Below are 15,727 nucleotides of genomic sequence, written 5' to 3'. Positions count from 1 at the left end.
ATTAGGTTACATATGATTATTGCTAATGAAACTTTATTATTGCTGGTAATTTCTCTTTTCTCAGTCTAAACTAAACAATATTAAGATTGTATTTCATTAATTGATATAAATAATCCTCTTTATTGAACTAATAAATACAGAAATACAAATCAAACAAAAAACAATGTAGTATAACACTTTTCTCAGACTGTTTCAATACTTCCATTGAAATAGTACCTGCTCCTTTACATCGTTGAAACAAACAGTACTATGAAAAATACACTTCACTGAATGAATAATGTGTAATCACTGAAAATTACTAATTCTTTTTGATGAAATTGTTTACACTTGATTTTTAGCAAAGAGTGAAAAAAAATTACAATTTTCTTAGGAATCTAGGTGCTTTTATTACTTAGTTTTTGTATACAGTAACATTAGTTTTGTATTTTATATTTGTATTAGTTTTTAGGTGCATTCACAAATGCGTAAAGTGCCTATTATTTTTAACTTGCCCACCCATATGCATGTAAACAGCTTGACTTTTTTACAGAGGTTTATCAGACCATCCTAAATTTAATTAAAATTGCACAAACAGAAATCCTGCAGTTATTTATTATAATTATTATTTAATTTTTTTTCAATACATATCATATAGGTTATCCATATGCTGCATACTGTAGCTGAACTCTGCTTCAACAGCTTGTCCCAATTAATCGAAATAAACCCTGGCTATTTTCTTGTTTGAGCTCTGTTTTTTAAGATTTTCCCGAAATAAACAGCTGCCTCGATTAACCGGTGGCCAAATAACTGGAATCCACTGTATATGTTATGGACAAAGTGATTAATTGGGCATTATTCATACTGCCTGGGCACTATATAAAGGACTGGAGATATTGGGCAGAGTGATAAAAATGTGTTAATTTATTACTTTGACCGGGCATTATAAATTGGCACACCCAGGGTCCTGAGCTGGATACCATCATTCTTCCCTTCTTGGTGATTCCCTTCTTCTTCTTCTTCTCTCTCTCTCTCTCTCTCTCTCTCTCTCTCTGGGTAACTTGGAAATTTTTTTTTTTAGCTGGTGCATCATAAGCCTCAGGCTTCCTTGCACTATATGGCTAGTGATAATAATAATAATAATAAAATAATGTTTCCTGATCTCCGGGCAATGTGATATCCTATAAAGTTAGAAAATATTTTTCAACGATTTTAACTTACTATGTTGGTCTGAAGGTTTGTTGCCTTCAGTAAAGATTATGCATGCTAATTAACAATGAAACAAACTATGAAACTCTTAAAGTATTAAACAGTTATTTGTAAAATACATGGTTAAAAATTCTGAAAAATTCAAGTATGATATTTTGAATATTCAAACACAAAAAAACAACACATTCTAATCCAGTATTTTTTTAATTTTATATAGAATTTTGTTTTAGAAAATTGGAACTAAATAAACAATTATCCTAACATTAAATTAACAAGTCTTCTTAAAATGACCACAAAAATAATACATAGCAGCATTGAACAAAATAGCTTTAGTTACAAACAAAAATGAATTAAAAACACAAACAAGGCTAATTTTTATTTTTAATGAATCGAGAAATTTGTCATATAATTTTTCCAATTTATTCGAACAATTGAGACTTTAGTGGCATTTGGAATTACATATTTTTTTTATCGTTCCGACATTTACATCTATCAGAATTACAGCCACCTTTGCAGTTACATTTACTGTAACCTTGCCCTCCTAAAACTGATGACATTCTTGAGCATTCTCTCAGCAAAATTTCCATATCTGTACATCTTCAAAGGCCAAGAAATTTTCTTTGCAAATAGTAAATTCGTTTCTGGAATACAGTGGACTTAATTTTCCATATTTGGTGCCCAATTTATACGAATTTTGATTAGAAATTTCCAGAACAACGGCTAAAACATTTTTTACATCACTGCGTTCTCGGTCTACATCTGGTACTTGAATCCTTACAGTTTCACCAACATTTACAGGAGGATATTTTGAATATGAGGTGTTTAGCATTTTCTTTGCTTGCTTTTCTAGTTGCAGATATATTTTTATTTTTTCTTCTATTTTTGAATCTTGAATTTCATTTTCATCTTCATTATTCATGACCTCTTCATTAGTCGCCAGATCATTTTTTAAAGATGAAATTAATCTAAAGACGACGTTTGGGAGTGTTCAGCTGCACCATGAGTCGAGTGTAGCATTTCTAGACCTATATCGTTTGTTGCAGTATTGACTTCTTTAATATTACCTTCACTTTCCTCTGGATCATTCTGATTTCCATGAATTTTTCTTCTGTTTAATAGTACCTCCAAGTCCTCATCTGTTTGTTCAATAATTCGGAAGGTAAAGAAGTTTTTAAGCCAATTCTCAACTTACAATCCGTAGCCAGGTGGGCAGGAGCAGCAGTGCATAGCACACGCTTCTTGATTAGGCCGGGGTTCGAGCCTGTGACCATCAAATATGGAGGATGCAGAAAGGTCAGGGAATGACCATCGCATATCCCCGGAGCAATATGGCCTTATTTGCTAATGCTCCTAAAAACCAAATAACAAACAAACAAACATCAGCTTACAATAAAAAAAAACATCAGCTTACAATCAAACATGGCTTCGTAGGGACTGTAGTTAATACCAGTATGATGAGCTCTGTTTTTCATGATTTGCACAAACTTTATGCCTTCCGACCATTTGTTGGTATTGTTAGTCCAATCAACCAAGAACTGAGGATGTTCTTGATTTGTCCTTTCTACTGAACCTTGACTCTGTGATTGTGTAGGTTTTCCATGAACTATTTTAAGTTCATCCCACATACTGCACATTTCCTCAATAATTTTGTTGCAAAATTCCCAACCATTATCACTCTGTGAAATATTTGGCACTCCAAAAATCGTGAATATGTCTAAGAGAACATATGCTACTTTTTCAGCCCTTTTTGTTTTTAAAGGATGAAGCTGTACAAATTTTGTGAGATGATCCTGATAAACGAGAATAAATTTATATTCTTTATCTTCTTGACTTTGCATGTCTATCAGATCAACTTGACATCTGGAATTCAGTGAATGTCAGTGAACTAATGGGACTCGTTGCAGAGAAGAAAAAAGGCATGGGATGCATACAAATTATCAGGAGACACACAGATGCCTATGGCAGATATAAGCTAGTCTGTAATCAAGTTACAAAGGAGGTTAGGCAAGCAAAGGCAGATTACGAGAAATCTTTGGCAAATATTAATACTAATAATATTAAGAGTAGGAGACCGGCAGAATTACTTAACAAGTACAGGTCACTGTTGAACAAAAGCCGAGAATTAGGGTTGAATTTGAAAGTGTCTGTAATTCTGCCCAGACACGATAGGAGGGAGTATATGATGAGAGCCTTGTTGATCAATTCGGCCCTGGAAAGATTGTGCAAGGCTCAAGGGGTAGAATTTTTTTCAGCCTGGACTGTACTTGTTAACAGGAGAGAGAGAGATTGCTTCTACAGGGATGGGATACACTTAAATAGAAAGGGTGCAAGAATATTTGCTGATGCTATCGAGGCAGTGTTAGGTGGGTCGGAAAACTGCTAGCTTGGGGGGAGACAAAGACCAATAGATTGACAGTAGCCACTGGCAGAGGTGAAAGAGATTCTTGCACTGCTTCTATTAGAATGAGCAGAAGCCTGAAAAACAAGATGCATGGTATTTCAGAGACTGCTGGGAGCCATTGCGGTACAAGTAAACACATGGGTTGTGTTAGGGTAGCTAAGACTAGAAACAGGTGCAGGTATACTTGCGTGTACACCAATGCTAGGAGTTTAGTAAATAAATTTGATGAATTTGAGGTATTGCTCAAAACATCAAAGGCAGATATTGTTGGGATATCAGAGACGTGGTGTCACACAGATATAAGGGATGCAGAAATGCAATTTGGGGAGTACAACGTCTACAGAAAGGATAGACAGGATAGGAAGGGGGGAGGGGTTATGCTATTAGTTAAGAAACACATAAAAACCAAGGAAGTGAAGCCAGTCGACATCGCTGGACAGTGCAGTGTTGAGTCAGTTTGGTGTGACATAAACATTGGGAGATCAAAATTGAGAGTAGGAGTGTGCTATAGGCCTAATGACTCTGATGAGTATAATAAGGAACTGTACAGGGAAATAGAGTGGGCCAGTAAATCAGAGAGTCTTATAATGGGAGATTTTAATTTCCCAGAAATTGACTGGAATTTGGGGGCTGGTTACTCACACACTAGCAGGGCTTTTGTGGATTTATTGGATGATTGTTTTCTACATCAGCATGTTCGGGAGGCAACTAGAGGGAGTAATACTCTTGATTTGATTATCAGCAGTGATTCTTCATGCATTAAGAATCTGCAGATAAATGAACCACTAGGTGGCAGTGATCACAGCGTGCTGAAGTGGGATTTACTGAAAGAGGTAACTACCATTAGGGGTAAAGGGAAGGGTTATTGCTTCCGTAAAGGCGACTACGATGGACTGAGACAGTATTTAAATTCTATACAGTGGGACCAACTGATGATGTTACCAACAGCAAATTCAAAATGGGAAGCATTCAAAGAACTTATCTTGGAAGCTACTAGGCTTTACATACCAACTAAGAAATATTGTTCAAGGTTTAGGCCAAAATGGATGTCAGATGAACTAATGAGGCATATGGCAGAGAAGAAAAATGCATGGGATACTTACAAATTAACACATGACACAGAAGCCTATGATAGATACAAGTTGATATGCAACCAAGTTACAAAGGAGGTTAGGCATGCGAAGGCAGATTACGAGAAATCCTTGGCAAGGGATGCAAAGAAAAACAGCAAAGAGTTCTTTACTTATGTAAACTCTAGAAGGTTAGGGGATGAATCAGATTGGTCCACTTGATATTGATGGGTCAACTGTTGATGATCCTGCTCAGGTAGCTAACAAACTAAATGAATATTTTGCATCGACATTCACACATGAGGAGTTATTCAGCAAGGGGAATGCCAGAGGTGTATTCAACTCTAGCAGTAAGCTACAGAATCTTGAAATAACTGGGAGTAAAGTGGAGGAGAAACTGTTGAAGATAAACACAAGAAAGGCACCCGGGGTGGATGGGATCTATCCAGTTATATTAAAGGAGGCAGCAAAGGAAGTAAGCAAACCCTTAGCCATAATTATGAGAGCTTCCTTGGACTCAGGGGAGGTACCCATAGATGGAAATGTGCAAATGTGACCCCAATTCACAAAGGAGGATCAAAGGCTGACACAAGTAATTATAGACCTGTGAGCTTAACTTCTGTTCCAGGAAAATTAATGGAGGCACTGGTTAAAGAAGCGCTGCAGGATCATTTAGACAAGACTTCAGTTATAGCTCAGACACAGCATGGTTTTGTTAAGGGGAAGTCTTGCCTGACCAACTTGATTGGATACTATGATGCAGTCACAAAAGAACTGGATGCAGGGAATAACTTTGATATTATATACTTGGATCTTAGAAAGGCTTTTGATACTGTTGCACATGGAAGACTGCTACACAAATTGGAGCAGTGTGACATTGGAGGCAAATTGCTGCTATGGATAAAGGGGTGGTTGAGGGGGAGAAGACAGAGAGTGGTAATCAGTGGACACTGCTCATCGTGGACTAATGTTATTAGTGGAGTCCCTCAGGGCTCAGTGTTGGGTCCATTATTGTTTTCTGTATTTATAAATGATATTGATGATGGTATATCAAGCTTAATGTCCAAGTTTGCAGATGATACAAAGGTTGGCAGGGTTGTCAAGGACACTACTGACACTATGCTGCTGCAACAGGATCTGGAAAGGTTGAGCAGATGGGCTGAGAGGTGGCAAATGAAGTTTAACATTGACAAATGTAAAGTACTACACATGGGAAACAGCAACCCCAGAGCAACGTATCAACTCTGTGGTACTACACTGACAGTGGTAGAGAATGAAAGGGACTTGGGGGTGATTGTGCAGGCAGATATGAAGTTCTCTGAGCAGTGCAGACGGGCTGCAAGAGTAGCTCATGGAGTTTTGTCAATGATATACAGGAATTTTTCCAGCAGGGATAAGGAGGTGATTATTCCATTGTATAAGGCAATGGTCAGGCCACACCTAGAGTACTGTATACAGGTCTGGAGGCCTCATTTCAAGAAGGATGTAGAGCTGCTGGAACGAGTACAGAGAAGGGCAACAAGATTAGTGAATGGAACAAAGGGGTGCTCTTACGAAGAAAGGCTTAAGTTTTGCAAATTACAGTGTCTGGAGACTAGGCACCAGCGAGGTGATCTGATAGAGGTGTATAAAGCCTTGAATGATTTGAGCATGCTCAATGCTGATGGGATTCTTCCTCTAGGGGCACCTCCGTAGCCAGGTGGGCAGGAGCAACAGTGCGTAGCACATGCTTCTTGATTAGACCGGGGTTCGAGCCCGTGACCACCAAATACGGAGGATGCGGAAAGGTCAGGGAATGACCACCGCATATCCCCGGAGCAATATGGCCTTAGTTGCAAATGCTCCTAAAAAAAAAAAAAAAAAAAAAAAAAAAACTTCCTCTAGCTCAGAAAAATCACCTGAGAGGGCATAAATTCAAATTGAGGAAAGACAGATGTAGGATAGACGTGCGGAAATTTGCCTTTAGCCAGCGGGTGGTTGGTTGGTGGAACAGACTTCCATCCCTTGAAGTGGAGGTTGATAGCCTAAATAAGTTTAAGGCTCAGCTGGACAGGTATTTTGAACGAACAGAGGGGTGAAGTGGGAGTGGGTTTTTTTTTTTTTTTTTTTTTGGCTGATGCTGCATAAGCTTGCTTTCTTGCATCAAATGCCTCTACTAATGCTAATGCTAATATTGCAAAGAAATAATGCAAAGTCTTCTTTACTTATATAAACGCCAGGTGGGCAGAAGCAGCAGTGCGTAGTACACGCTTCTTGATTAGACTGGGTTTGAGCCCGTGACCACCAAATACGGAGGATGCGGAAAGGTCAGGGAATGATCACCGCATATCCCCTCTCCCCCAGAGCAATATGGCCTTAGTTGTTAATGCTCCTAAAAACCGAACAAACAAACTTATATAAACTCTAGAAGAAAGGGATGAATCAGATTGGTCCACTTGATATCGATGGTTCAAGTGTTGATGATCCTGCTCAGATAGCTGACAAACTGAATGAGTATTTTGCATCTACATTCACACATGAGGAATTCTGTAGTTGAACGCTCAAGAAGCTTAATGTCTTTCTTTAGGTGCGATCTCCATACTTGAACACAGTATTCCAAGTGTGGTCTAACAAAAGGCTTATATAATGGGATTATCACTTCCCTATCTTTACTTGCAGAAGTTCGATAGGACACCATGGGCCTTCCTTGCAACCTGTTTACAATGCTCAGAGAATTTCATGTCTGACCGTATTATAACACCCAAGTCCCTTTCCTCCAGTACTGGGTTTAGTTGAACTCCACCAAGTGAATAAGTTATTTTGGGATTACTGTTTCCCAGGTGTAATACCTTACACTTTGTTGGATTAAAGCATAGCTGCCATTTTTCTGACCATTCCTGAAGTCTATCTAGGTCTCTCTAAAGAATCTCAGCTTGACAGTGATCATTAACTACTCTACCAATTTTAACATCATCTGCAAATTTAGACATCACGCCCTCTATCCCTTCATCAGTGTCATTTATGAAAATTGAAAACAACAGTGGTCCTAATACTGATAAGAAGAACCCCACTTCTTACATCAACCCAATCTGAGGAATAGCCATTTATCACAACCCTCTGCCTCCTTCCCTGAAGCCATCTTGCTATCCATCTAAGGATTTTCCCAGTGATTCCAACCTGTTCCAGTTTATAAAGCAACCACTCATGTGGGACTGAGTCAAAAGCTTTGCTGAAATCTAAATAAACAATGTCGAAATTATACCCTAAATCCAGCTCATGAGTGACCCTTTCAAAATAGCGAACCAGATTTATTAAACATGATTTTTCCTTTACAAAACCATGCTGAGTATCCTTGAGAATTTCAATTCTATCCAAATGATCCTGAATTCCACCCTTGATCATTGCCTCCATGATTTTCCCTACTACTGAAGTCAGACTGACAGGTTGATAATTTCCCACTTCACTCTTAGAATCACCCTTATGTATGGGATACATTGGCACTTTTCCAATCCAACAGAATTTCCCCAGAGTCTAGTTGATAAACACATTGATAACCACTCTGTCTTCTGCTCAACCATCCCTTTATCCCCACCAGTAACTTGCCCCTAGTACTCCACTGCTCCAATTTTTACAGCAGTCTTAAGTGCAACAGTATCAAAAGCTTTTCTGAAATCTAAGTATGTGATGTCAAAATTGTCTTTTTTTTGCATCCAGTTCCTTTGTTACTGCATCATTAGCATTAGTAGAGGCATATGATGCAAGAAAGCACACTTTCTTGCATCATATGCCTCTACTAGACCAAAAAAAAAAAAAAAAAAAAAAAAAAACCTTCCCATTTTACCCATCCATTCACTCCAAATGCTTGTCTCGTTCTGCCTTGAGCTTGCTCAAACCATTCAAGGCTGTATACACCTCAATCAGATGCCTAGTCTCCAGATGCTACAAATTGCAGAACTTTAGCCTTTCTTGGTAACAGCAACCCTTTGTTCCATTCACCAATCTTGTTGCCCTTAAATCATCGTATCCAATCAGATTGATCCTTAATCATAGTATCCAATCAGATTGATCCTTAATCATAGTATCCAATCAGATTGATAAGTCAGTATCGCTCCCTAACAAATCCATGCTGTGACTACTATAAAGCTATAGTCCTGACTAAATGGGCCTGCATTACTTTATTAATCAGTAACTCTGTTGTTTTCTCTGGAACTCAAGCAATTACAGACTTGGCTTACAGATCTGTAATTACCCACTTTCACATATGTAATTTCATTTCATCTTTCATATGTCTTAGACCTCTTGAAATTTTGTTTATATTTCAGTAGAGATGTATTAGTTTTTTTTTTTGCCAAGAATTTCTTATATTTTTTCTTTTCTTTAATTGCTTCTTTAACTTCTTTGGTTTATCAAGCTATTCTGAATTCCATGTCTTTATATACCTTCACGCTACATCTCTTTTATATCTTCCCCTAAAGTTCTCTCAAATTTTTGCTGCTGTTCATCCCAAGTCATGGATATTTAAATGCCATCAGGAATGCATTTAAATTTTGAACAAGAATATATCTGTGTTTAATGGGTGTTGGCTTTTTGATTTTTGTCCGTTCTAACTTTTTTATACTTCTTATTTTTGACACTTATTATTATTAGTTTTCTCAATATAAAATGATGGGCACCTCTAGTCTCAGATTTTATGTTTATCATTGTATCTTAAGCTAGTTGTGACAGTCAACTTATATCGAGAAAACTAGAGTAAATTATGGTTCTTCTGTGTAAACTTGTGGCTATCTCATTTCTGAAATACTGTTTTTGTAATTAACCCTTTCAGCAGTATGCAGTTGTACATTTTTCTTGTATGGACTTTGAGAGTATGTACATAGATCTACTTTTCACATGTGGGTTCTGGGTAGTATGTATGTAGATCTACATTTTGAAGGTGGCTTCAAACAGCATTTCTGTTAATGTATGAATTGTTTTGAAAGTTTTCTGGTATGTACTGCCATCTCCTTTCTGTGTTTTCAGCTAATTGTAGACACAGTTCACAATAGATGGTGGTACCAAAATTGCTTTGAAAGTTAAATGAAGAAAATTCACATGTTCACTTCATTTGTCTGATTTGGACTTACAAAATTAAAAAAGTTGAATTTAGAAGTTGATAAAACCGAATAAAATACAATAATACATAAATTGATATAGAGGATATTAATGCGTTAAAAAAAGTAATGGTGGACTTTATTTAAATTTTTTGTTAACCTTTAACTTTTTTTTTTTAAATTCTGATTTGATTTTTGACAATAATGAGGATCGTGTTGACCAGAGTGACTTTCCAGCTGCTACATTTCTTGACTGCTTTATCCTACCATGATAAAATTTTTGTTAATTTGGTTGGGTTAGTCCCATGATGGTAGCCAATCTTAATTTAGCTTATTTGTAGCCATATAACTGGCTCTCCTCACTACAGCTTACACCATGTGAAGGCATGAAGTGGTCTTTGGGTCTCTGCCCTCTTGGTTCTCCACAGTTTGTCTTATTAGATGTGGAGATCTTCTGGTTAAATAACCTCTGACTTTTCAGTAATCTCTTTAGAAAATTGAGTTTAGATTTAGCATTAGCATTAGCATTAGTAGAGGCATTTGATGCAAGAAAGCAAGCTTATGCAGCATCAGCCAAAAAAAAAAAAAAAAAAAAACCCACTCCCACTTCACCCCTCTGTTCGTTCAAAATACCTGTCCAGCTGAGCCTTAAACTTATTTAGGCTATCAACCTCCACTACAAGGGATGGAAGTCTGTTCCACCAACCAACCACCCGCTGGCTAAAGGCAAATTTCCGCACGTCTATCCTACATCTGTCTTTCCTCAATTTGAATTTATGCCCTCTCAGGTGATTTTTCTGAGCTAGAGGAAGTTTTTTTTTTTTTTTTTTTTTTTTTTTAGGAGCATTTGCAACTAAGGCCATATTGCTCCGGGGATATGCGGTGGTCATTCCCTGACCTTTCCGCATCCTCCGTATTTGGTGGTCACGGGCTCGAACCCCGGTCTAATCAAGAAGCATGTGCTACGCACTGTTGCTCCTGCCCACCTGGCTACGGAGGTGCCCCTAGAGGAAGAATCCCATCAGCATTGAGCATGCTCAAATCATTCAAGGCTTTATACACCTCTATCAGATCACCTCGCTGGTGCCTAGTCTCCAGACACTGTAATTTGCAAAACTTAAGCCTTTCTTCGTAAGAGCACCCCTTTGTTCCATTCACTAATCTCGTTGCCCTTCTCTGTACTCGTTCCAGCAGATCTACATCCTTCTTGAAATGAGGCCTCCAGACCTGTATACAGTACTCTAGGTGTGGCCTGACCATTGCCTTATACAAGGGAATAATCACTTCCTTATCCCTGCTGGAAAAATTCCTGTATATCATTGACAATACTCCATGAGCTACTCTTGCAGCCCGTCTGCACTGCTCAGAGAACTTCATATCTGCCTGCACAACCACCCCCAAGTCCCTTTCATTCTCTACCACTGTCAGTGTAGTACCACAGAGTTGATACGTTGCTCTGGGGTTGCTGTTTCCCATGTGTAGTACTTTACATTTGTCAATGTTAAACTTCATTTGCCACCTCTCAGCCCATCTGCTCAACCTTTCCAGATCCTGTTGCAGTAGCATAGTGTCAGTAGTGTCCTTGACAACCCTGCCAACCTTTGTATCGTCTGCAAACTTGGACATTAAGCTTGATATACCATCATCAATATCATTTATAAATACAGAAAACAATAATGGACCCAACACTGGGCCCTGAGGGACTCCACTAATAACATTAGTCCACAATGAGCAGTGTCCATTGATTACCACTCTCTGTCTTCTCCCCCTCAACCACCCCTTTATCCATTGCAGCAATTTGCCTCCAATGCCACACTGCTCCAATTTGTGTAGCAGTCTTCCATGTGCAACAGTATCAAAAGCCTTTCTAAGATCCAAGTATATAATATCAAAGTTATTCCCTGCATCCAGTTCTTTTGTGACTGCATCATAGTATCCAATCAAATTGGTCAGGCAAGACTTCCCCTTAACAAAACCATGCTGTGTCCGAGCTATAACTGAAGTCTTGTCTAAATGATCCTGCAGTGCTTCTTTAACCAGTGCCTCCATTAATTTTCCTGGAACAGAAGTTAAACTCACAGGTCTATAATTACTTGTGTCAGCCTTTGATCCTCCTTTGTGAATTGGGGTCACATTTGCACATTTCCAGTCTATGGGTACCTCCCTTGAGTCCAAGGAAGCTCTCATAATTATGGCTAAGGGTTTGCTTACTTCCTTTGCTGCCTCCTTTAATATAACTGGATAGATCCCATCCACCCCGGGTGCCTTTCTTGTGTTTATCTTCAACAGTTTCTCCTCCACTTTACTCCCAGTTATTTCAAGATTCTGTAGCTTACTGCTAGAGTTGAATACACCTCTGGCATTCCCCTCGCTGAATAACTCCTCATGTGTGAATGTCGATGCAAAATATTCATTTAGTTTGTTAGCTACCTGAGCAGGATCATCAACAGTTGACCCATCAATATCAAGTGGACCAATCTGATTCATCCCCTTCCTTCTAGAGTTTACATAAGTAAAGAACTCTTTGCTGTTTTTCTTTGCATCCCTTGCCAAGGATTTCTCGTAATCTGCCTTCACCTGCCTAACCTCCTTTGTAACTTGGTTGCATATCAACTTGTATCTATCATAGGCTTCTGTGTCATGTGTTAATTTGTAAGTATATTAATAACTTGTATTTGTAAGTATATTGATTTATTAATAACTTGTTTACAATAGTTATGAACTTTGGTGTAGGTATAAAAGGAAAGCGGAAATGTTCACAAGCCAATTGTAATATGCTTTATTGTTATCAATAGTAGCCATATACTTTTTTTTGAAAACCATGGTTTAGATCAGAGGTTCCCAACCTTTCTCGGTTCACGGTGCCCTTACTGTCCCAGTAATTTTTTCACGGTACCCCTAGGCCAAAAGAAACTTAGCACAGTGGTTTCAACCTTTTAATATATACCTATATAATAATTTTATTCTTTATATAGAGGTATTAAATAAAGATCAATTATAGATCACCACAAAATTAAAAAGATACGGCACAATAGATATTGTATCGTACTCTTTTTATAATGAAATAAATATATAAATTTAAAAAAATAATAATAATAATAACTTTAAGTAACTTAAACCCAAATTACACGGCACCCCAAGAATGTTGTTGTGGCACCCTAGTGTGCCACGGCACCCCGGTTGAAAACCACTGGTTTAGATAAAGGATAAGAGCTTGGGATGGAATAGACATTAAAGGGTTTTGTTCCTGCAAGAATGATTTCATTCATATGATATGAGCAAATATTAGGAACAGGAGATCTAAAATGGAAGTGCAACTGGGGAAAAGAGGAATAGAAATAAGCATATTCACCATATATTGCAAGGAAGCCAGAGGCTTTTGCTGCACTGGTAAAAAAAAACATACCAAAAAAAAAAAAAAAAACACCTAAGTAGATAAGAATATACAAATTATATGCTTCTCTCTTCACACAGGTAACTCTCCAGTTGATCTTTGAATTTATTCAAACTGTCAGCCTCAACTACCTGTGAGGGCAGCTTGTTCCACCAATCAACGACTCACTGGATAAAAGAAAACTTCCCACAATCTAATCTAAACTTCAACCCCTGGGCTTTCCTTCTTTTGATCTTGCCATTTGAATTTCCAGTCTTTGGATCCTTTCATGCAGCTCAATGTCTTTTTTCAGATAAGGTCTCCATACTTGAACACAGTATTCCAAATGTGGTCTTACAATTACTTTATACAGTGGAATTATGACCCCCCCTATCTCTACAGGAAAACATTCGATAAATCATTGATAGGACACCACAGACTTTCCTGGCTGCCTATTTGCATTCAGAAATCTGCCCATATTGTAACTCCCCGATCCCTTTCCTCCTCCGCTGTTTTTAATTCAACCCCACCAAGCATATAATTTATTTGTGGTTTGTTTCCCCCAATTGTAAGACCTTGCATTTAGCAGCATTAAAACATAGCTGCTACTTCTCTGACCATATTTTGAAGTCTGTCAAGTCATCTTGAAGGAGTGCTTGATCATTAATGATTCTGCCAATCTTTATGTTATCTGCAAATTTTGACATCATGCCTTCTATCCCTTCATCAATGTCATTTATAAAAATGAGAAACAACAGTGGTCCAAGAATTGATCCTTGAGGGATCCCACTCCTGACATTATACTAATCTGAAGAATATCTATTAATCACAATCCTCTGCCTTCTGCCTTGCAGCCACCCAGAAATCAATCTTAGATCATCCCATTTAGCATTGTTGTAATCAAACAATATGAGAATAGCTTAGAGATAGAGGCTGGATTGGTTAAGATACCATCACCAAGTTCTGATCTGAGGTACCTGGAGGGCAGTTAATTTTAGCTGTGTACTTTTGAAATTTTATTAGCGAGATAAAGATCAATAATATTAGGTGTGTGGTTAGGACTGTCTAGTATTCTAGTAGAATTAGTAGTGGGTGGAAAATGATGCAAGGAAGCAAGCTTATATAGCATCAGCCAGTTAAAAAAAAAAACAAAAAAAAAAAAACATCCACTTCATCTGTCCATCCCCTCTGATAATTTGCCTAATTTCTCATGATAATTTTATTTAATGCCATTAGCAAATCGGGAAATCTCAATTTTATAGCAATTATAGATGCAAGTCTACTTGACCAATGAGTTGTATTTAATTTCTTTAATACAATATTACATTCACTTGTAATTTGAGATAAGTCCCAGCGGTTGATACTGTAGCCAAAAAACACACATATACTTTGAACAATGCTGAAATAGTTGGATATTTCTGGTACTCCATTTGCTGCATCATTAATAACTAGATTGAGATTGTGCACCGCACAATGTACATACAACGCATTCGGTTATAATTCTTTTAGGTGGTATTGTACTTCTGAATATACACCACTCATTATGTTTGCTCCATCGTACCCTTGCCACAACAAAAGATCCAAATCATTTGAATTTATGGAGTCACAAATAATTGATGTTATTCCAGTGGCTGATCCATCAGTAATGGTGAGAAAACCAAGGAACGTTTTTCACTAACATCTATACGGATAGGTCTGTTGTTATACAGATCTTTTACAATATGGACATAACGGTACACCAAGCTTAGTTGGTCCATTTCTGAGATATCTTGCATTATATCAGCAGTGATGGAAAAATATGGGGCTTCTTTAATATCGTTAGTTAATCGTTTTCTTAAATGTTGGGCCAAGCATTCAATAACTTCATTCTGGATTTTGGGACTTAAGTAAGTAATGCTTCTGGTCAGTAAATCCACAACCTGTCTCATGATTGGGTCATATTCTGCTAACAACTTTACATCTGACAAAAAATTTCCAACGTATGTATCATTTAAATTTTCTTGATGGCCTCTTAAAGCTAATGAATTTCTCAACAATTTTAGAATTATTTTAATCACCCCTTCTAATACTTTTCTCCAAAAATTACATTGTTCATGCAAATTTTCTTCCATAATTCTATCAAGTCCTGCATTGCTTTTCCATGTTTCTTTGGTAATGCATGCTTCTATGTGCTTAAAGCTGTTTTCTTGGTTCTTAACTTTAGTAGATAAATTTTGCCAATCATTGATGCCTTTCATCCAGTTACATCCAGTTCCAGAAAATATCCAACGTGCCTCGCAATATACAGAATCCAGTTTTTTGGAATAACACATCCATTGCCTGTTCATTTTTAATCTAAATTTACTAGTGGTTGAGTAATATTTTACAGAAAATTATCATTCTGAAAACTATCATATTTTACGAAAAATAACTAAAATTATTTTTGTTATTTTTCAGAAATGGTCCTTTTGGCTTGCAAGCACCATATTTTATAATAAATGTCTTCATATCTGCTGTTAAATTCTCTGGATAGTTTTCAATGTCAGTGGGGTAATTCCCTTTTTTAAGATTTTCGATATTGATATTTTCAGTTTCTTTCAACTTTGAAAAAACTTCATTTTCTTCTGCGGAAGGTGATGGTCTACTTGAG

At 37.4% G+C, this 15,727-nt stretch overlaps 1 protein-coding gene and 1 pseudogene across 1 annotated transcript; both read right to left on the bottom strand.

The window, feature by feature from the left end:
• Positions 1-2,145: 2,145 nt before the first annotated feature.
• Positions 2,146-3,023, bottom strand: LOC150077307 (KRAB domain-containing protein 2 pseudogene; annotated as a pseudogene).
• Positions 3,024-14,717: 11,694 nt separating this feature from the next.
• LOC150077306 (zinc finger MYM-type protein 1-like) lies at positions 14,718-15,425 on the bottom strand. Its single transcript, XM_090385852.1, has one exon. It carries the CDS (start codon positions 15,423-15,425, stop codon positions 14,718-14,720), a length of 708 nt encoding a protein of 235 aa, XP_090241978.1.
• Positions 15,426-15,727: the final 302 nt, after the last annotated feature.

This window comes from Mastigoproctus giganteus, chromosome 12 (genome assembly GCF_048544385.1).
Source record: "Mastigoproctus giganteus isolate SK-2022 chromosome 12, ASM4854438v1, whole genome shotgun sequence".
Classification (NCBI taxonomy): domain Eukaryota; kingdom Metazoa; phylum Arthropoda; class Arachnida; order Uropygi; family Thelyphonidae; genus Mastigoproctus; species Mastigoproctus giganteus.
The sequence above is the reverse complement of the archived record's forward strand: the minus strand, read 5'-3'. Positions and strand labels throughout refer to the sequence as shown.

Bases quoted from the DNA above. Each gene is read 5' to 3' on its own strand.
- LOC150077306 (XM_090385852.1), bottom strand. From the start codon at position 15,425: ATGAACAGGCAATGGATGTGTTATTCCAAAAAACTGGATTCTGTATAT.